Source organism: Pieris napi, chromosome 8 (genome assembly GCF_905475465.1).
Source record: "Pieris napi chromosome 8, ilPieNapi1.2, whole genome shotgun sequence".
Taxonomy (NCBI): domain Eukaryota; kingdom Metazoa; phylum Arthropoda; class Insecta; order Lepidoptera; family Pieridae; genus Pieris; species Pieris napi.
This window is the reverse complement of record NC_062241.1, coordinates 4,352,104-4,376,717: the sequence shown is the minus strand read 5'-3', so window position 1 is coordinate 4,376,717 and position 24,614 is coordinate 4,352,104. Positions and strand designations below refer to the sequence as shown.

The window sequence follows — 24,614 nt, the reverse complement described above, 5'->3', positions numbered from 1 at the left end:
ACGGTTGTATAAGGTTGCGCATGCACCTGTCTATACGACATTTGCCGGTCGACCTTCGAGGCGCCACTGATTTGAGCTCAAATGTTATGGGTCGACTCAAGAATTCAGGTATATACGAACTTATTTGCATTTTTAACCATTATGGATGTGTTTTGTTTTACGGGTAATATTTTACAACTTTTACTTACATAACTTTGACTAAGTACTGATTCTCTATCTATAAGTTCTTAGGACTGTCATAAATAATGAGGAAGTATATTAAGAGCTAATTATTGTTATGTTTGCACTGTTTCCTTAATTTTTTAACCCAAAAATAATTCTTCCACCACGGTCGTTTTTATATTTCAAAAAATATACTCTACATTTAATATATATATATTATTTTATTTATGTTGTCAGAAGTAGGAAGTCTTAAAATATTAAATACAAGATTTGTGAGCTTGATTTTGTTTTTTTTTTTTCAATACAGCACGGAAGTGCTGCCAGCGTTAAACACTACACTGCCACAGGGACCAATCTTTGTAAATTAGTTTTAATTTTATGTTTATTAATTTTTAATTATGAGTATTGTTACTATGATGGTTATGAAAATTTTAAATATTTGCGTATTGGATTAAATCATTTGAACAAATTTTCATGTCAAATACATCATAACGTTATTTAATATATGTATCTCGAAAATCTTACATAATTGGCTTTTTATTCGACACACAAAAAAGACAGACCAAAGACAATTGACACGGAGATAATCTATGAATTAATAAGTACATAACCAAGAGTTATTTATAATTAATGTTAAATTTATAACTTTATGTAGTTTTTTTTGTATTTCAGCACTGTCTAAGTAATAAATTGCAATGAATACAATTTAAATGAACTATCAGAATGTTGTTTAATGATTAATTGTCAGAGATTGTTGTTGATATTTTGCAAACAATGAAAATATCTCTGAATACTGTCATTGAACTTGATATAAACAATAGAGTTATGTATATAATGTATATTGTATTTTAGTTTTCACGTCAACTGAGCTTTTGTTTTTGCCCACATTAGGGTAGAATAAAAACTGAATTTGGTTTAAAAATACGATACCTAATTGAATTTAAAACATATTAAAGAGAATGTACAAATCAAAGATCAAAACATAAGCTTTCTATAATAAATGATATTTTATAAGTACATTATTGCACTCAGGGTCATCTAGTGCCCTTTCGCTGATCTTTTCTTTATCAAAATAACCAACAATTTATTACCTTCCCGGTATTTGCATAAATACATGCCTTTTATATATGCATACGTAAACACTTGAATGTAAAACCTACACATCTAAATAACAAAAGTCTGACTGTAAATCTTTTTTGCGCTAAAGACGTAAATATATTTTTTAATGTCACACAATGCAGTCAATAAAAGGATAAAAGTTTTTCATGATGACAATTAAAATGAAACTCATTTATATATATTTTATATTATATACAAAAAAAAACATTCCTGTTATAACGGGTGACCCTAAATCAACAAGAATGCTTAACCAATAAAAAATTCACACACAATATAAAAATAACTAATTATATAGGCACAAATAGTAGAACTTTTGTCAGTTCACTCAACGAACAATAAAAAAGGTCCGTTAAGCTATGTAATACAGCGAATTATAATATGTGCCCTTTTTAGACGGTTAGTCCTAGCAGTAGGCACATGAAGTAACGGCGGAACATCAGAAGGCGACATCGTCAGGCACATTGATAAGGCACTGAGGTACTGCCAAATTGCTGTCCTTGCCATGTTTAAATTTCAATTGATCCTACAATATAACCTTATATATGACCGAACGTGGGCGACATATCATTAGACGTTGAAGATTTCACGAAATGACAATTTTTTAATAGAAAATCTTGAGTGATCTAGGATCGTGCTACCATCTTTAACGAAGATATAATGTAATGGTTGAGTAAAAAAAATACCAGAATGACGGAGAGGTTCTTCCCAATTCTTCACGTCCGTTCTACGCCCTTGATTGTTACTATATTGTGGCTTAGTCTTGAAACTCAACGTCTTAAAACATTTAGAAAGTTATAATTTTAAGTCACATCATACACAGTTACTAGAAACAATGTGTTGGATCTGATAAGGATGTGGTTCACAAACACCAATCAATCACCGTTGACTGCTAAATGTGACCCCGATCAAGGTCCTCGATCTAACGCGGAAATTATAATGCCTAATATCATATTGTTATTCTAAGGGTTCAGACATACTGTTGATATTTAATACAAACGTACAAATTTACAGTACGAAAAACCTTGTCGAAGTAACTTACGTCTCCAAATAGCCGATTGAGGAGGTTCACAACATAGTAATTCTGTCGACAACTGCAAGGCAAAGATATGGTGCTGTCTATTCCAAGCATGTACCCATGAATTAAGACGCTAAAATTCAGATTCCAGACTTTGTAAAGTAAACCGTATATCGAACTCGCGTTTTAAAAAATGTATTGGATTTTGTATTTTAGAACCATAACACTGGTCATAGTTCTTGTAACCCCAAAACACTTGCGCACACGCATCTGGTTAGTTTTAAATGAATTGAAGTTGACGTCTGACAACAAACATTTCAACGTTATTTCATTCAACCGAGATGATTTCTAGTACAGTACTATACGAAACAGTAAAACTTGTTCTTCATACTACATTCGTATATTTTTATTTGTCGTATAATTTTCCCTTATATGAATTGAAGTTGTACGCCTAAAACTGTAACATCGTTCCACACTGTTAAACGCAGCCTTAACATTAAGAATTCACTTTCTGCTCCAATGATTAAATAAAAACTAATCTTATGTAGACAACAATACAGTTTATTTTCGAATTAGTGTTAGCGCAATTGCAAGCTATTGTTATGTAAATAAGGGTGATATTAGTATAATTAGAGCGACACAACCAGTTGTATTGAGGTCAAGTGCGACAATCACGTTTCCTGATCGATTTTACGGTTTAAATCTTCTATAATACTTTGGGTCAAATATAGAAGCAATAGAATTTATTCGTTGTATGCGAGTAGGTATTGAGAGTTTCATGTTAGTGTTCTGCGAATAAAGAATTGTCACGCTAGCGAAATTCCCATAATTTAAATTAATAAGTCTTAATCTTGAAAAAATTCATCAATAAAATACCCTATTCTTAAGAGGCTGGCGACGCACTTGCGAGCCCGCTTGCAATGTGAGTGTCTATGGGCGGCGGTATTTAACTTAACATTTAACCTCCTCAAAAATAAAAATGTATGATGTTGTATGTGCTGTTTGCGACTAATACTGAAACTTATTACCTAACTTTTTTTATAAACTTGAAAATATATTTTTTTGTAATAGTATATAGAGAAAGAGGTTTAAGCTCAAAACAAAAAGGAAATTGTCATTAATTGTAGACTTAAAACGAAGTTTCTAACAAGGCATTATACGTTTCATGGAGCCTTCATTTTCTAAACTAGTTAACCTAAATTGCCCGAAAATCATCAGAACATCTTTTCGACATTAATATGCGCACTGTTTTACAGTTAAGCCATGCACACACTCCACGTCTTTTTTTATTAAATAATACTCTTGTACATGATTACCATGAAACCGCTAATTCTGAAATATTGACCTAACGATGAAACCTATTTCAATATAGTTCATACCTACAAGAGTTGATCGCTACTGAAGTTACGGGGTATGAACTATCTGGCGAAAGAAATCACGTATACGTTTTATTATTCTCTTAATAGATATCGCCGCTAACGAATATCGATCAGAAATTTGAGCTTACAGAAGAATTTTACTTTTAATTAACATTAGAAAATCTTTCTCGACTATTGAATCACTAAATATAGGTGAGATAAGTATACAACTGTACACACGTTAGTAGTACAGGTAGCGTAGGTATTTTAAAATTTTATTTGATTTTCTTCAAGGAATAGAGAATAAAATTAAAATTTCTGGACATTGCGCATACGTCGAAACCGCTTCATAGACGTCGCGTTGCGACCGTCCAGTTTAAACACCACATCGTCGTGACATAATCACTTTCCTTCCGAGATTGTTACCAAAAAAGAAAACATCTTCATGTAATGTCGGTCTTATTGCATTTTAATGTGCGCGTGAGTGCCGTTTATTACAATAAAATTTAATGTTTAGCTTTTTTCATCTATAACAAATACTGAAATTAAAATAATTAAGTTCACATATACGGCTATGTGTTTTTTAAATGATTTTAAACTTGTTTTCATTTAGTAAAGAAAATAAATTTGTGAATATATAAGATACTACGTACGTTTTAAATAGGGTATGGGGTAGACACATATGTGTTTCAGTGTCTGTTTCCTTAATAAGCATTTTACTAACCTATTATTGACCTGTGATTAAATAACTGTTTTCGAATCTAATTCAATAAAAAAATCTTCCAAAAACCTAGTTAAACAATTTCCAGTTTATTAATATTTTCCAAGTCATAATATGTAATAAAACTTGATTACATTAGCAAATCTTAAGTGTGCACATTCAGCTCAAGGTTAATTACGATAACCCCAATAATTTCTTTATTTATTAATTGCGACTAGTGTTTACATTATACGTAGTAATATGGTTAATTTTATGTAAAATATTATATTATTTAAAGTGGCTTAATTCTCCTGGTTTATACATATGCCTTTTGACTCCCGAAGTCAGACTCGTTTCTGAATCTTACCCTAACAATTGTAGCGTAGTCTGGGTTATAAAATTATGAATTTTTCACACAATATCTAATGTTTTTCACTTACTTTTGTGCCATCTCTTTGCGAAGGTTAGCGATCATCATGGCTAGTTTAATTTTGGATGCCGCGCTTCTAAACAATGACTTGGTGCTTTGGCCAAACCATTGTCTTAAGTTTTTCAACCAAGACGTGCTTCTGCGGCCAGGTCTCGTTCTACCTTCCACTTTGCCTCGTATGATTAGTTGAAGGAGCTCGTATTTTTTGGTGTTACGTAAAACGTGTCCGACATATTCAAGTTTTCTTTTCTTAACCGTCATAAGCACTTCTTTGTTCTTCTGCATTCTGTACAGCACGGTTGTATTTCGTATGCGGTCTGTCCAAGATATTCTAAGCATATGTCGATAAACCCAGATCTGGAACGCTTTTTGGACAGTCTTCGTCAGCGTCCAAGATTCTACGCCTTCGTTTTTTCACTGCCTACTATAATACCGAGGCAAATTGACCATCCGTCCTACTGAGTCGTTACGGGACTTAATGGTTAAGGTATGTCTCCAGTGTGTCTACAATCGATTCATTGAATACAACTTTCAACACGTCATTGCCGCCTATTCAAACGATGCTCCACAAAGTGTAAGTAGAACGACCTACTTACAGTGTTAAGTGATGACACGATGCAAATGTTTGCTATGCTATAGGATTAACGTTTCAAGAATTTATACAATAATTTTATACTCAAATTCCATTATCTTTTGTTATGAATTGTCTTATAAGACATAGTTGTAACACTAACATTACTATAAAAAAACTGTTTTAAACATGTACCATGTACCACGGTATAATTGTTTTCTAGTAGTCATAAATAAAGTTTTAATTATAATGAATTAATTATTACTAAGACTTTGTAACAGCTTCACTGGTAGTATCCGAACACCTTAGATTACATTTTAAATTTACACTTTTCAAATCCCGAAAATATTTGAATTTATTGCAGTTTCTAGCCATCAACTATACGCGTATAACACACATAATGAATGTTTTAATCAATTATCATTTGTGTTATCAGTTGTTATAATTGCATACAATATTATTCATAGGATTAGTGTTTATGTCATATAGGAAAATTTCTAGTCTTAATCTATTTAATTACCTGATAAGTACGTCAATAAGTAGTAATTGTCACACGGAGATGGGGCCCGAATCTTCTTCACAAAATGTTCGTAACATTCAAATCAAATCAAAATCATTTATTAATTTAGGTAACACAATGTACAATTATGAACGTTAATTAAGAAGATAGATATTAAACGCTTCTAATTTTACATTTACTGCCAGTTCTCTCTCTAAGCCCCGGGCCGGTTATTAAATTCAAAATAAATACCATGTAATACATGTAAGGCTATGAGCGAATCTACTGCCGGTCTTCTAGCTCTAGAATATGATGACGTTTTAGTCGTATCACATACTGTTCTATGGTGAGTTTGCGAGCAAATGCGTTCAGGTAACAGTCTTCTTCAATATGATATATTTTGTAATTAAAACAATTGTATCCGTATTTTATTTTTTATCTTTAAATCAAGAAATTAAAAAGGACAGTTGAAAATGTATTAAGTATTATCTAGTTTATCATTGTTATCACTTTGATAATGCAATGCGCGCGAGTCAATAAGCTAATAACGCATGCCCGGTACATTTTTATCATTTAAAAATCATTATATACATTCGTTTTTTGTGTATTGCCGTGTGTTTTACGTCTCAGGCAACATTCAATCTGGGGTCATGAAATCATCAATCAACAAATTCAGTATCACTTCATTGGGCATATGGGTACTTTCCCGCCAACGCTTTGATTCTTATTTTAAAATATAAAATACATTCAGTACAAGAAAAATATTACCTGTAAGGTCATCGACCTCTAATTATCGCATGTCCGTCTGTTTGTTATTGACATGAAACATTTACTTCCGCAACGCATCGTGTGAACTTCACAGGAAACGCATTCTTTATACATTAACATAACCATTCTTGTACAACAAATTTCACGTGAGGCATCTTCAAATTAAACGATAGAAGAAAATGTAAACTGTATTAGTAGGTTTGCTGTTGAGGTATATTCCTTCAAAGTCTGTAACTAAGTAAAATAAGTATCGAACAGATTTTTGTACTGTTTTTATCAAAAGATTGCTGAGGAAGTCTGAAGGGGTTCTTGTACTTGCCATACTCGAAATTCACGCGAGCGAAGCGAAGGGCGGGTTACAGTGAGACAATAAAATAATTTATATATAAGGCAAAGTCATTGGATCATCATAGTGGTCACACTCAATTATTCCTAAAAAAAATATTTACACTGTTCTAATTGAAGTACGTAGTATCGTAAATATTATTTAATCTGTTACTGGCAAAGCACTGAAAAAAAAAAGACAAAAAAAGTTTCTATATCCAAATATATAGGCTGTCAAGTATAATCTTGCGTTCTTGTGGTTCTCTACTCTGTGCCTCCTTCAATAAGTTTTTTCTATGTTGTACTGAACACTGAACGATTGTATTTGTCATTTGTTAAAGAATCGTACCTTTTTTCACCACATAAACTAAGACTGTAGACGAATTCGAATTTAGAAAATCACAGTAACACATTGTTCAAGAATTATACTTGTTATAATTAGTTCGTTAACGGTTACGGCTTCCGGTGTTGCTTGTAGGCCAACAAGCAAAAAAAAAATTGTTGACTCTATTATCTATTATACATTTTAACCTACATTTATTATAAGACTATAATAACAAAGAATCAAACACTAATTATTCAACTTTTCAACATTCGTTCATAATACAAAACAGCATCCAGGCAACACTGTTAGGGAAATTTATCGGAAAATACAAAATCCTGAACATAATAATATTAGTGTGCGCATTACGGGGAAGTAGGAAGAAGAACATTTTTACAGGAAATCAAAAATAATAGAAGTATTGTAGTCCGTTTTACTGATTGACGGTTAAACAAAAGAGTAACAATATAAGCGATAGGCTGACGAGATGGTTAGCTTGGAGAACTTGGATTCTGCCCAAAAGATAAAATAAGGTGAAAAAAGTTAGAGGAGGCCTTCTTCCGGACGCGGGACGGGGAACTTAGAATAACAAATATTTTTATTATTGTATGTATACTACATAGAGCTAAATAAAGGCTTATTATTATTGACCGAAGTTACATACTATATGAACTCATTCATGAATAGGTCTTTACATACAAATTACTTTGAAATATATTGTAAACCTATTTTAAAAGAGTAAGTGTGGAGTTTCTTGCCCATTCTTCTCCACACGAAACTACCTTTTGGAAGGGGCAACTAGAATCTTCTTTATATATTTTTTTTGACGTTCAAAAGTGCCATTTTAGATGGTCTAATTGAAATAAATGATTTGACTTTGACTTTGATTTGAACACATAATAAAGAAATATTTATTTTTGAAAGCTTCACTTTAATATCGTAATAACAGATAAACAAGTAAAAGCTAGACAAATGTTCATATGATATCGCTTTCATCACGACACACAAGTCTACTTTATCATCTGAACTGTTCCTTTGTTCTTTAATTAGCGCTATCTATCTCACTCACACGCCGCATTACAAGTGCCAAGATCACCAACATTTGGTAACTGTTGCATTTTCAACATTTTTCGTAAGATATAAGTGTGTCAGATTTTGACATATATTCGGCGAGTTTAGTAGGTATTTAATACTGAATGTGTTACTATGTTAGTTATAAGGTTAGAATTAAATTATTACACAAAAAAGCCTATTTCCTTTTTTAATTTTCTTGTTCAGGAAAAGAAGAATGTTGTTATCACCCTTGACCTTTTAGAAAAAGCAGTTTATACATAAATGTTTTCCCACTTAAATGAGGTTATTTTTATTTTATTATTATTAAATTCGTGTTCATATCATAAGAATGTCGAAATAAATTGAAAATGTATGACTTGCAATCGCAATGATTAGCAATTTTCATTAATAATTTCGAAGGTCAACATCTAATTAAAGCAACAAAAGAACCTCTTCAATAATCGAATACTCAATCAGCCCACATAAATACTTATATGTTTAATGTTTCTGAATGTTTATTTTAACACACATGTCAAGGACATCTGCTAATTTACCGCTGACAGATTGACAGGGAACAATGTTTGAATTTATGAAAAATGTGTTTGACACCTGACTTTATGCAAATTGAGGCTTATTAGCTAATTGCGAAACTGGTGATTAGTTTTTCTTGTGAAATTGTGAATCAATATGCTATTGTATACTTAACTATCTTCAAGGTATTTATTTTCGCCATTATTATTATTTATAATCGCATTATATTGCTTTCTTTAAATAAATTGTCTCCGCATCAGCATTACGATCTACCCTAACTTAAAATTAATAAATCATTTAAGTCTAACCTAATACACAAATCATGATTTTTGACATAAGAAAGTGTCCAATAACACTACTTACAGTCTTTATTATGAGGAAGACACTGTGTTCTTGTGTACTATTTTTTCCACTTACCACTGTTGTGCTAACTTGAGCTAACTTAAGTGCACTTACATTAATTGACTAATTCGAATGGTTTTGTCCTTTTCAATCTTCTCACTAGGCCCATGGTGTCAATAATGTTATACTATTCTAGATAGTCATTATTTAAAAACGCAAAAAACTAAAATACTTGAGTACACAAGTGAATACCTAGTGTATGCCTATTGGATAAAAATTCGTGACTCACGTCTAATCTTATCTTGTAACTACTATTGACATGTGTCATCCTTTATACTGCAGTTGACAAGCCTGGTCATTTGAAACTGTTCAAAGAGTGGTGATCATTGGCTATCATTTATATTTTTTTGCAAACCTATTTACTACATAGAAAAATGTGCGTAAACTTTGTACGCAAAGTGCTCATGTCAGAAGTGGAACTTCTTTGGCAAACCAATTTTTATATCTTGTTCTTATTTATACAAATCTAAAATTGTCATTAAAATATTAAAAGTGTCGAAAATTAATGCAAATTATTAATTTAATTTATTTCTTCTATAATAAAAACACGTGGAATTTTAATTTACAATTCGACATTTGACATTTCAATAATTTATTTTGCATAAAATATAAAATACTAATATTTCATAAATTCTCTACGAAATTGTAATTTTAAAAATAGAATCTCAATCGGTCTCAATCACTCTCTCCCGTTTTCTTCAACAAAAACGCTGCACATCTTCGTGACGCATCCATTAAAATTTTACGTCCGCGCTTAAAGAAGTTTCAATTCAATAAATAAATCAGTGGCACTACAACCTTTTCAGGCCTGGGCCTCAGATTTCTCTATCGCTTTCATGATCATTTGTCAATCCAATAGGCAAATAAGTGATCAGCCTCCTGCGCCAGACACAGTCTTTACTTTTTGGGTCTAAGGCAAGCCGGTTTCTTCACGATGTTTTCCTTACCGTTACTCCATTTATGACACTTATTAATTGCCATGTTTTGTTATTTAACATAATAGATATATGCAAAATTCTTTATAATAATAAAAAGCTTTCTCGGTATATAATTAATGCCTGCTGATCAAGATTAATCGTGTAATCGGCACGTCTATAAATCTTGAATTGATTAGAAATATGCAAGTTCGATGTTATCAATTGACAGCGATGCACATCGAAGTTGCCAATGGATGTTGAAATTACCGAGGTTTTTATATATATAAATATTGAGGCTCATACTGCTTATATAAATTTATTAAGTGTAAATGTAACGAACCAGGGATTTGCTAGACTTCTTTTAGAAACGTAGAAGTTTTACAAAAACTTATTGAATTATAAGGGAAATACTAAATCTAAAAGTCTTCATAAGTAAAATAATAGCTTCTTCTTATAGTGCCATCTCCTTGCGAAGGTTGGCGATCAACATGGTTAGTTTGATTTTGGATGCCGCGCTTCTAAACAATGACTTGGTGCTTTGACCATTGTCTTAAATAAAATTTTAAATTTTATTTAAGACAATGATTTGGTCAAATATAAAATTTAATATAAAAGTAAAATTTAAAATTTTATTTAAGACAATGGTTATTGGTGGTGGACAACGTTAAATAATTAATAGTAGCTAACTATCTTAATAAAAAATACTGATTACTTTAGAATTAGCTAATTAATGAGCCACTTAACGAAAACCCAAATGACGTCTGACGAAACCGAATTTTGATATAGCAATACACATACATTATATACATTGCGCTAAAGTTGCTATGATTTACATGACGAAAGCGAATTAGAAATTTGGTTTATCATCCAGGGCTTGGATGCTTTAAGAAGTTCTTTATATATAAATATTAATAATAATAGCCTTATAATTCAGATACTTTTACTATTAAACACGTTTCTATTTCAATCTTCTTTTAGGTATCTGTGTGCCCTTTTTTGGCAAAGGCCTCCTCTAAGTCAAGCTATTCTTCTCACGAAACAGCAGGTGGTACCTGCTGTTTCTTTAATTTGGTCTATCCACCTTCTAAGTTGTCTTCATCTTTTTCGTTTACCATATATAAATATTCACTATTAAAAACATAGCTAACATATATTGTAGAATTTTTTACTATCAAACTCGATAAGAAGATTATTTCCTGTTTAAATTGAATAAATTCTAAATCCTTTAATGTCAAATATGTGTATGACTCACGTGTTAGCGCCAAATTAGGTAATAAATTTGAATAAATAAAACATTTAAAGCAATTAGGTATTATTATGTGAACTGACTCACACAAACATAATGGTTATTTTGTTTGAATTCTTTTATATGCCATTCAGTGGATTTTTATCGCTATATATTTTGCCACATTTTTTATTTTTATGTGTATAAAATTAAATTAAGACTCATTCATAAAAGGTTAGGTATAGAAAACAGTTTTTTTAATATCCAAAACGACGACGGTTGTAACTAGGTATATGTGTAGTCTATTTACCAGAACAAGTCCCCGACCGGAAGTCCAGAACCACCAGAGTATCGCCAGGTGCAGCAGTTTTAACCTCTGACTTCGTAATTTCTAACTATTAAAATTTTTATAAGAATTTTTGCAATACCTTTACAATACAAACACCCATGATATGAATCCTGTATCTCCTTGCTAACTAACTATTAAGACTAAGAATGCCGTATAATTTTACCGTTTATGGTAACACCTCAATAATATTTCATTAGAGCAGTAAAGTTCTAATAATGATCTCCACATATTTGTATACAACTTTTTACTGGAAGTTCATTAAATATCTGTTAATGTAAAATAACATTAAGCCGGAATCGCAATTCCTATCGCAATTGGAAGTAACAGAGCACCAGGCACGATAAATAGTAGAAACGGTTATATATACATCATTCAGTAAAAATATCACCATGATATGTTACCGTCACGAACAATGAACAATGGTATGACCTTGTCAAGAGAAAGTTACACCATGACCATGGGTATGATGACGAGAAAGGGGAATATAAAAAGTAAGGCGCAGTTCGATTCGAATTCGATTGTCGTTCGTGAGCTAGTGCTTTAACCGCAAACCCTAATTTTATTATGATTTATTTATTTATGCTTTATTACCTTATTCACAAACATACACATAACAAAAATACAAAAAAAAAAACATGTTACAAAAGTTATAAGGCAACGGGCGGCCTTATAGCTAACAAGCGATTTCTTCCAGGCATGATTGCATTGAGGAGGGAGAAAATAGTCACGTGACAAAGCATGAGGTAATGTCCTATACATGATATTCGTTAGTGGGTCCCGCCTGTCCAAAAGTGATTTTGTCTGGAGTCCGAGGTGTATTGTGTAATAGGTAAAATTCAATTAAAACGGGCATGAATACACATTGACTAACTTGAGTGTGCTGAACAAATTTAATTATATAAATAATTTATTATACAAAAAATATTACCGCTTTAATTAGCTTTTAACCTATTTATACTAATTTTATGTGAAGTTGTCCGATTATGCGCGCCCCTTAGTGGCTTGGTTGAGGTTTACGCACATGAGGTATACCATTATGAGATCCAGGTTTTGTTCCGGATAGTTGGTAGGTACTTTAATTATGGTAAACACTTTAAAAAACAATAAACACACACACGCATTTGCTCCCTTTGAGCATATGTCTTAAATGCTCTTAATTTATGTTCCTTGTATGAGGAATATATTATATATTACTCACTCTCGTGAACTTTCCATGTTATCACTTATCAGGTACTCGTTATCAATGATAACACGGAACTCAAAATATATGACTTGTTTTATCATCTGTGTTACGCAAACAGTCATAAGACTAGTCTAGATTTGTTAGCCTATTGTTTGAGTTCTAACTTAGCCCGCGTGCGTCACTTTGATAGATTTGATTTGTTAAGAAAATTTTCTACAAATCAATGGCCTTTAATGTTATATCGTAAATCATTCTTGTAGTTTATAAAGATTATATGTAGTGTTTACAGATATTGGTAATCTTCTAATATATATAAAATTCTCGTGTCACAAGGTTCGTTTCCATACTCCTCCGAAACGGCTCGGCCGACTCGTATGAAATTTTTAATGCATATTCAATCAGTCTGAGAATCGGTTACTATCTATCTTTCAACCCCCTTCGTGATAAGGGGTGTCCACGCCAAAAAAATTTTTTTTTTTATGATACAGCATACAAAAATACATACAACGCCTAATTTTCACCCCTCTACGATCAATCCCTATTTTTTATTATTGTAGATAGTTATTTTTATTAAACTAAAAAAATGATCCCTAATATACATGGCAAAACGACGTTTGCTGGGTCAGTTAGTAATTATATAGATTCTAAAGAAGATAAGATTGCTTCATAACTCAAGCGTGACCAATGGTAGCATTTCAGATAATTTGTAAGGAAAAAATCCTTGAAAACACAACATTATCTATGTGCAAACCAATGATAATAGACAGCTGTCACCGGTATTTAGCAGGTCGACGCTTTACGTCCATATAATAATAATAAAACTTGATACATGACAGAAATATGTGACAAAACTGATGCAAAACCCCCTTAGGAGAACCTTAGGTTATGGGTAAATAGATTACGCTTATTCTGTAGTACATGGTGCATGTTTAAAACAATTTTAAAAAAGAAGCCTTAGTCTTACAACTTATAACGGGCAGGAGGCTCACCTGATGTTAAGTGATACCGTCGCCCATGGACACTCACATTGCCAGAAGGCTCGAAAGTGCGTTGCCGGCCTTTTAAGACTTGGTACACTCTTTTCTTGAACGAAGTCGAATTGTTTGGGATATTGGTTCCACATAGTGATGGTGCGCGGCAAAAACTGTCTGATTATAAAACCCCCAAACCCTATTTGCATCTTCTTCCACTCTTATGACTCTTCAATTATCACGATCACTACACACACAGAGAGTCATATGTATACAAAAGCAAATTGGTCTAAACATATGCATGTGTTAGCAGTGACGCACACAAAGAAACTCAATGTCATAATGAATATCCAATTATTGGATTGTACTTGTCAGGTTTCCGTACTTTACCGATCGATTTTGAAGATTCACTTCCTACACTAAATCTTGTTATTAATAATCCTACTAGAATTGTATTGCTTATGATTGGTTTACAAGGTAAAGGTCGTAAAATATTAATAGGACAGATGTACTTTACACCGCAAGAAGCCAACAAATGAATTTAATAAATAAAGAACGGAATTTGTAATTTATTTTTACAGAAATACTTAATATTACTGTAGTAAGTCCAATAATTAATCAGGAAATTGCCTAATATATTTGTAAATTGATTGTCTAAATATTAAAATATCAAACTAAATTATGTCTTTAATTAGATTAGACCTTATATCCACTACAAAAAATCAATCAAGATCGTACTCAACAATAAAATGAGATTTGAATTACCTTCTACAGACTTATCCTCGTAAGTAGAATTTAAGATAATCTGTACGAACTATCAAGCCTTGTATTAAACTAACATCTGGCGACATTTATCATATTTTATCTCCGTCTAATTGAAAAGATATGAAAGTGACAGAGTGCCTTTGTGTTATAGGTTCACGCTAAAAGGATTACGCTTGATGCTAGATTAGAATTTTTTATGGCTTTCTTGACATATGATAACTTTATAATACACTAGCTGACCTGGCTAACTTCGTTCCGCCCTACAACCTTATAATATCGTTGTTACTTTAATTTAACTTATTTTAGGATTTCATTAATGTTAAGTATTACATTAATACAACTTTTTTGCAAATACAGAAATGTTTTATTGCTTGCCATTGCGAAAGAAGAATGGCAGTTTTACACCTTAGGCATCTTCTCTCTAGCGTCAATATACGATACTGCATGTTAAGCACTTTCTGATATCCAGCATCTTTTGATCAGGATCAAAGCATGGTTATGCATCTCCTCATTCAACTCAAGATCGGAATTTCTTGAACTGACACGAATTCGACGTAAAATGATGCGTAGTTTTGTCAACAGATGGTTACCATGGTGACCATATGGTTTTTGCATTCGTAAAATTAATTAATTAATTTATTGTTATTCGATAACTTATCCGATATTTTATTGCTTATTCTGCTATTCGGGACGGAAACAAATCCAACAAATCAAAAACCATGGCAATCGGTCCAGCCGTTCTCGAGTTATAAGTGTTGTAACAAACACGACTTTCTTTTATATATATAGATTTGTTATATTTAATGTTTGAAATGAGGTACTCTTGGCACACGTGGTCTTGAAATTCAGTGTGATTGAAGTCCGTTTTGGTAAAGTGCCCCTAGATCTTGGTGGTATATTTCTTTTTCGTTATTAGAAGGAGTTTCGTACTTCTTACAGGAACAATTTTATGTGAGCCTGTTACATACAACACTTCAAATCAGTATAGTAATGCAAGCATTGAAACAAAATCGCAATAAAAGCGGAATTAAGTAAATAAAGAACCATATTTTCAATATTTGTTAATTTTGGAATCTTATCATTAAAATATTATTTGTTATTTCTTTATTATTACAACTAATTTATAATTACTTAAAAGAGACACATTTTAGTTTAATATTTTTATTTTCGTGAGGTTACTTACTAATTTTATTTTCTCATTCATCATTCTTCATTCGCCCACTGTACATTTAATTCTTAGTAATTGTTCTAATGATATTAATTAAAGTAGTACGTTTTTATGCCCACCTTTATATCAGGAATATCGTGGGAGACTACAGCGTGGACAGTAGCGTAGGTCGGACCGGTCATTGACCTCGTATCGGACACATTAAACTCTTAGTAATAGTACGATAACGAATATCACTTTCTCCTTGTTTATTATGACAAGATACTATGTAATAACTTTTTATAAGAGTAGCATTACTAAATATGTTTAATAGAATCTTTAGACTGAATTCTTTTATACTCAATAAAATAATTTCTTCAATAAATGACAGTAAGTTTTGTGTATAATATTATTATTATTTAAACGCATTATTTGGTAATTAATGTACATTATTTTATTGTCTTCGAATTCAACTTATATTGTCTTCAATTTTATTTCTGTGCATGTATAATCTCAGTGGCTTAGTAACGAAAAGTAACACGTATTAGTTGGAGGATTAGTTCGATTCCCGACGGTAAAATTGTTTCATTTCTGATGCAAGTACAGAAGGTTTATCAAGATAAACAATCAGCAAAACGGACAAAGAATTTTCCGCCCCGTATCTCGCGTAATAATCACAGTGACCCATAAGCAGTAAAACTAAAGCTTTTAAATATAATTAAATGTCGGAAATGAACCAAACATTTAATTAAGTATACGAGGAACATTAGTAGGGTATCTTAGCATTTAGATAAACTGTTTGAACATAAAACAAACACTTAAATCCCATCTTAGTAACACCTGATAAGATTACAATTTATTCAGGCTACCTTGAGTCGACGACTTTAGATATTAGATACCTGTGACTATGTTGGCGTAAGGCGTTGCCCTTTTGAAGCCGGGTGTGAAGTTTTTTTAATTAAATATTTAATTTGAATCTTTATACGACTCTAGTTTGAACACAAGTGACATCTTCCGTAAATCTTAATATATATAAATTACGTGACACGTTGTTTGTACGCTATGGACTCCTAAACTACTGAACCGATTTCAATCAAATTTGCACACCGTTTGCGGTTCGATCTAACTTAAAAGATAGGATAGCTTACATCTCTATTTATACCCGCAATTTATTGCAAATTATTTATTAATTATTTGATAGTCACAATTCTAACAGATGGCGCTGTGTTGAAAGAACCAAAGTTTTACATAAGCTACAATTTAATGACATTACCACCAAAAAAGCGTGGTGGTCCCCATGACTGGTGTTCACCTACCGTTTCCCTTGAATAGTTTTCTTCTATGTAATATAACAAAAACCTTAGCCACAGCAACGCTTGGCCGGTCTGCTAGTACATATATTATATATCTGTTTGTCCTGATTCGTTCATAAACTTATATAAATAATAAAACATTACTATTCTCTCTATTTTTGATATTGTTGAATTATTTTACAGACACTTAGTCCTCACACTAGGCCATTCTTGTGTGGTCACTTCGAGATTCGAGACTTCGAGATTCAAGTACAAAAACATTATAGCTGTATAAATATTCAGGAAAAGAAATCCAGATAAACAGTAATATTATATAATATATATAGCCCTTAAACCCTTAATTTCAGACTAGAAGACGGAATAGTGAAACCAGGTAGGAAGGGCCCTTAGTCGAATGTTGTACTATCTACTGGTGGTGGTAGCTGCGGGTGGAGCTACTGTCGCGCCATTTTCACATATGTAAAATTTAATATTTGTTTATTTACGTTTCCGTTACAGTTATATAATATCTATTCCGTTCTTAGGACTCTGAAATTTACATAATTGCATACTGTAAGAAAGAGTTTGGAAACAAGAAATGATTCGTACATTTCCTGCATGCAAACGTATTCCTCATATAGCCATACTTATTTTATATCAAAAAAATAATTTTGTAAGAACTTAGGCGAGTGAAACCTTATTTAACTCTATAACTTTAATATAACATCTTCCTAAAAGGCTTTTATAAAGAAACATTCTTCACAATCTTAAAATTTATATTCCTCGAACGAAATATGTTTAAAAATAGTTCTTCGTCGCCTTATTGTTTAAAAATGTATCCGACCTAATCGAACTAAATAAATCTAGGTCTCGTTTAATATTACACTCACACTATGACATAACAATATAATCTTAAGTCTGGCTGCGTATATAAAATTGCTAAACATAGTCACGTCTTTTGTGAAAGCATGGTGCGGTAACTTGTATGAGGCTTGTAGGCTGTACCGTTGCAGTTGGTGTTCTTACGTGTTAGGTGTCGCAGGTGGCTTTCATCAGGTATGTAACGTGTACCGTAAGAAAATTTAAGGCTTAATTTTACTTGAATTTTCTATTTTTTTTTGATGTTCTTTTCACTTAATTGCACATAGAATTAGTCAAAAGAAGTAAATGGTGCAACAGGCCATCGTTACTAAGCGATCTTTTCCAGTCAACCCTGTTATAAATGTAAAATATCGCAAGAATGCGAAAATTATAATACAAATAAAAAAAATCTTAACTTAATAACCAAGAAAATACCAGGAGAGAAAAAACACATTACAGCGCTTGAAGACGTCTAGTTTCTTAATCTCATCCTTAGAAGGTGGTACTCTTAGCATTGTTTTGGATAGGTTCTAAATTTATTGAATAAAAATATAGGTACCTTCAAGGACTACGAAGATTGCTACGCTTTAAGTTGAATGCGATCGTCATTTGTCAATTAAAACGTGCAAAATGAACTAATTTATTAGCATTCCTTTAGTTAATCCAAAAGAATGAATAATTGTTTATGACATTAACGTTATATACAAATGAAACTCGCAAGAACTATACTGTCATGTCTACATAGACGTTTTAAATATCTGATTTCTTTGTAAATCTAATATGTAACTTATTAATATCTACACTAAATTCCTTTGAGAACGTAAGACAATAAATTAACGTTTTTATATTCACTGCACTTCTGTATTATCAACTATAATTAAGTCTCATTGCATTTTTACCAAAAAGTTGCGGAAATGTGCAATCTTGCACCAGTGCACAATTGCATAACATCGAAAACTGGTGAAACACTGGTACTAATTATTCAAAATCACGAAACCTCTAATTATCTTCGCAATTAATAAGAAATTGCGATTCTCTCACGGTTCGCCGTTACCAACGAAACAGCGTGCCTAAATGTTAGTTACGTAGTATTTAATTTATCATCTGTATGTCATTAGACTAAAATATATCGCATTTTATTATCACTATATAAACCTATGCAACATTACGACCATTTTATAAGCCATGTTTAAGGTACATTGATTTTTAGCTTTTTTGTTTATATGCGGTAAGATTGTCGCTACAAATAAAAAAAATGTGTTTATTAATTATAACAATGCATTATTGTGTATAAGATTTGGGATAAGTAAAAAATTACAGCTGTATCAGGGTTCCCAGCTCTTCATAACAAAATGTTTTTTTTTTATTTACAATGTTTGTTTTTATTTTACAATCGTAAAAAAAAAATACGGAAAATTTCATAATATTATAGGTACCTACTTAATTTATTCTACAATAAAGCAATTTCATGAACACGGTATTTTTTAAACTTAAAATATCACTGATTTTCTTGTTAATATAATACATTTATACTTAATATTCATATTTCATTATAAACAATGTATGTATGTATAGAAACAATACCCTAATTCTTATGACATTCGTATTCTAAAAGCGTGGAGTCGAACGACGTGAAAAGTAATGGCTCGTTTATAAGGTTTGCAATGTATTACCGTTAACGGGCAATTGCAGTTTCTGCGAATGAAGATGTCACAAAAAATTGCATAAATCAACCTGGATCATTATCTAAGTCAATGAGAATTAAATTATTTGCTTCGAAGCGGAAAATGATACGTAGATTTGTAGATATCGGACACGCGATGAAAAATGCTGGAAAAGTAATTGATAGTAAAATCCTACTTTAATATATGTAATTATTATGCCATTATAAATATTTGTAGCATACATAAATGTTGAAATTGTAATATTAACATAAATTAATATTGTAAACAGAACAAAAGATTATATGAATTTTGTTTCTGCGTAAACAGCTTATAAAATGTATCCGCTACACTTTTGCCGTACATAAATTATCATTAATCAATAATAAAACAATCTTACTTTTTATTCAAGTTGCCACAAGGCAATTAGTCGATAACTTTCCCGGCTGGTGGAAAAGCGGGAAAGTCAGTGGCTTGTTTCTGTTCACGCTGAGAACGCGCGCGTTAAGTTACAAAATTATATCACACAATAGTTTTACGTTGTGGTAATCCGTTTCGATATATTAGAAAATAAGGCGGTAAGAATGTCGTGAAAAGTAGATTTTCTAGTTTATATAAATTATTGTAAATGGCTTGAAATTGAACCACCTAGGTTTTAATTTTAATTAATCCGAGATTGAATTCTTTTCTAATACATCTACTGTTTCTACCTATAAAATTTAAAAGGTGATATGATATCTACGTATTTAAACGTGATTAATTCCATATTTAATGTATTAATAACAAAATACATAAAAATTATAAACAATTCCTTCAACATTTTGTAATTAACAATTGCAAAATGTTTTAGAATTCGTAATTGAAAACACGTGTTTTTTCACCTTACATCATTTCAAAATCTCATCTCCACTTACGAATTAGGTTACTACAGATGCGTCACATTCGATCGAGTTCTAAAACAAGCCCGTGTGACTGACAGGAGTGAACAGTTAACTAAGTCTACTCTAAATATAAACTGCATACCGAACATTTAGAACGGCCAACGCATTGCCGGTTAAATTTAAACAGCAGCTGCCATTTTAAACTTACGTTTTTACTAAGGTATGTTTTGCTCATTTATCTTATCTCCTACCATAGATCAATCGTTTATAGAAGACAGCGGTATTTTAAAACCTGTCAATAATTAACCCTTTGTTATCGCTTTTAAAATTGTGTTACAAATGTGTATCAATAATCAGGGTTAGGACTAAATTATAGAAATCTAAATAAATTTAATACACACAATTTCCCACTAAAATAAAGCAAATAAGAAAAATGAAGAAACATGAAACTGCGCAACTTTTTAAAGCTATTGGATGATGGAAAGTTAATAAATAGACATATTATGATTTTTGCGGTCAAAATCCATTGAGATATATTTTTAATTCTAATTTATTTTAGATTATGTACGTATAATACTAGAACTTACAAAGTGAACAATTGTAATAAGCTTTGAGGTTATTAAGTTGGCACACGATTACACCGTTTTATAAACGGGGTCTAAAACATTATGAAATTTAGTTTTTTTACACATAATAGGTGCTAAATTGTTCGTGAGAGGGCGTGGCCGTAGTAATTCACATTGACAGTGAAAGTTGCGCGCGCGCCGATATTGAATCCTGCACATAATATACCAATTATGTTTGAAGAAAGTGTTTTGTGGCATATGGAGATTTCGACAATGTACTTTGTTATTATGACAGTTGAATGCGATAATTTGTTTGTACACTACTTTCAATTTTGTTATTGCTTGATATTAAGAAAAAAAATCATCTAAAACATAAGAAACTTTTCTTCCCAAATTAACTTGTATCTAAATAATAGTTACACAAGAATACTTTAAAAATGTTTCATTGCTATCTTTTATACTCAAACATAATTAGTTAACCTAAAATTTGGAGCATTTTTTTTTATTTGTTTTATTTTTCTATTTATCCATTTTTTATTACTATTATGTAGGTTAAACATATTACATTACTATTACTATACATTTGTGTGTGGGAAACAAATGATTTATATTCACAAATAAATAACTTATAACCCAGAACGTTAAACACACCGTTTATTAACTACCTCAGTCAACATGTTATCCTAAGAAAATAAACATCCCAAATATCGTCAATACAAAACATAATAGATAGCACATACAAATTTTTTACACAACGTGTTTTTTAAGACTATTAATTATGTTAATAAAATATCGCACTAAAGCGCCATTCAAATCAAGTTTTCAAGTAATTAAAATCATTCGTAACTGTTCAACATCCGCTTTATTTATGGTATTAATGCATTAGGATGTTGCTATCCATTTTTATCGCTTTATAATCTTTTAATTCTAATTAAATTGTGGTATAATTAACAACAGTTAGATAACCTTAGTGGAACCTTCAATAAAAGCGTATTATTCCCTAAAAGGCAACACGTACGCCTTCTGGCGTTGCAATTGTCCACGGGCGACGGTAAGGACTTCTCTTACTAAGTGCCTGTTCGTTTGGAGACCTGCTGACCAAATGCAAATAAACGAAACACACGACCTTTCGTCTTTTGTTTCACGCACGCAGTTGCACTTAAAACAGAGGCATACAATTTATTTCAAATTTATATATTTCATTCTTAAAGCCCTATAAAGATTTAGCTTAGACATAGTACATATATCAAATCGTAATAGTATCATTAATTGACCATTTCTTTTTAATTACAGACATCAGACAGTGCGGATTTCCTCGCAACTCGTCCACACACAGCCGCCGTGATCCCCGGCAAGCCTGCTGGCAACCCACTGCAATTTATCAAGGTTGGACCCGCAGATTTGGGCACCAGGGCCCGGGAGCAGTTGAGAAGAGCTGAGCTCGCAAAGCGAACAGAACCCGCCCGGATAGAAAGGCAGGAGGAGTGGCAGTCGGTAAGTCTCTATTCGTTGATGTTGGACTAAAATTATTCTTTTAGGTGAATCTGTATTATCAAAATTTAATGAATTGTTATTATTAAATGACAAATTAAAAGCTATTATAAGAAATCAGGTAAATGTAAAAAACAATATCTAACTACCCACACGCCACATTTATTCTTTTACTGCCGTAAAATATGATACGGATAGGCAAAGAAATGTTAATTGAGCATTAGAAATACATCTCGCTACTTTATTTAAAAAAAAACAACCACGAAAAAAAATGTACAATCCAAAATTTTCCCTTAAAATATTAAATTAGTTATTAATATAATTTACTATTAACAGTCGCGATACATATACGTACTTAAATTCGTTTGTTGTACAACATTTTTAAAGGCCATTAAGAACGAAATAAAAGTAAAATATGTAATTTTAAACAAAGTAGCTATCTTTACTCATAATTGCCTTTTAATAACCGACAGTTAAAGTCCATCGAAATGTCCTTGAAAAACTACTAAATGTCACACTTCCGGGAAATTACTCCAATTCCTACGAGTTGCATTCGGAGAATGTCGTCATACAAAATACGCAATTAAGTATTTACCGAATCATTAACTTAATGTTTGGAAATCTTATGTAGGAAATCTGAAGCATTTCCTGAATTGAATTGATAAAACGCTTCCCAGATTTTCGATTTGATATCTTGATAATTGTTTATCTTACACTTTATTGATATAATCCACAGCTTTAAAAAATATAATATTTACAATATATAATATAAATTTAAATTAAACATAATATAGTCGAACGGAATACACCCGTATAATACAATATATAAACTACGAACATGTATAAAGTCATTGTAATAATTTACTTTTCGAGGTGTGTGTGTGGGAATGTGCAATGTGTGGGGTTGTATAAGTGTGTGCGTTTTTAGGTGATCTTAAAGTCCATTCGACTTGCTTATTTCCTTTAAAAAAACGCGTTTGGAGTTCATACGGCTACAACAAGTCGAGGCTAGCGTAGTTAGATTTACAATTCGTATATTATTTTGGGCATATCTTAACTAAATTAAAAACATAGCTTTAGCATATAAACTATTTCAAATAAATTAAGCCTTGAAAAGTGTTAATGTGCACTACAATTAAAACCAGTCTTTTGAATATGGAAAGCATGTCATGCACCTATAACGATAAATAGCAAAATTCTTACAAAAACGTGTAATGTATTCTATTTTTAAAGTCCCAAGGTTGTAAAAAGCATTACGATATATGAACCGGAAACACATAGTTCGGCGCGGGCGCCTACAGACGGCATTTCCGCCAATCATCGCATGCTTGATACCTTAGTTTTTCATGTAGTTAAAATACTTTTAATGTTTGGATTAAATCTCGAGCGTAATTGGCTTTTCAGAAGTTACAAACATTTTATAGGATCGAGTTAACTTATTATTACTTTTAAACTGTCAACATACATTGTCACTTCAAAACTATTATCATTCAACATAATATCACTAAGATATTATTAAATGTAATATTTTGTGACTAAAAGTATTGCGTGTATTTAATCAATCTAATTCTTAAATGAATTTTCAATATTTCGTCTAATTCTCAGCGCTACACACGCAAGAAGTCAATCAGTATTTTTAAGAATAAATTTACAATAAATAATTATTTGAAACCCATCAAGTAGTCTTCATCGCAGAAAATTTGTACAATCAACAACATTGGTGCCACTATCCTGAACATAAAATTATTTAATTAAGGTTAACGTTTAAATTACCATCTCCACTCATATCGAAGTGAAAGAACATTAAATTTAACATATGCATTAGCATAAATGATGATGCTTAGCAAGGAAAGCTGTTAGAAAGCCTAGGTTAGGAAGGTTCTATGAAATTTCTTAATTTGACAAGGTCCAGAAAAGATTTTATTTAATTGTATCGTATCCCGTTATCACCTAAAGGGACAGGAGGCAATTTGATTGCGCACATGAAATGAAAACTGAATTAATGAAATGAAATGAAACTAATTACTAAACGATGTCTCCGACACCATTGA

The 24,614-nt window shown here is 31.6% G+C and overlaps 1 protein-coding gene across 9 annotated transcripts in view; it reads left to right on the top strand.

The window, feature by feature from the left end:
• LOC125051879 (LIM domain only protein 7) overlaps nt 1–24,614 on the top strand; it is a 112,197-nt gene that overhangs the window by 60,429 nt on the left and 27,154 nt on the right. For all 9 annotated transcript variants that reach the window (XM_047652488.1, XM_047652485.1, XM_047652494.1 and 6 more), the window contains one exon: nt 22,366–22,566. In XM_047652488.1, the coding sequence (XP_047508444.1) occupies nt 22,366–22,566 (201 nt within the window). The remainder of the gene's footprint in view (nt 1–22,365; nt 22,567–24,614) is intronic.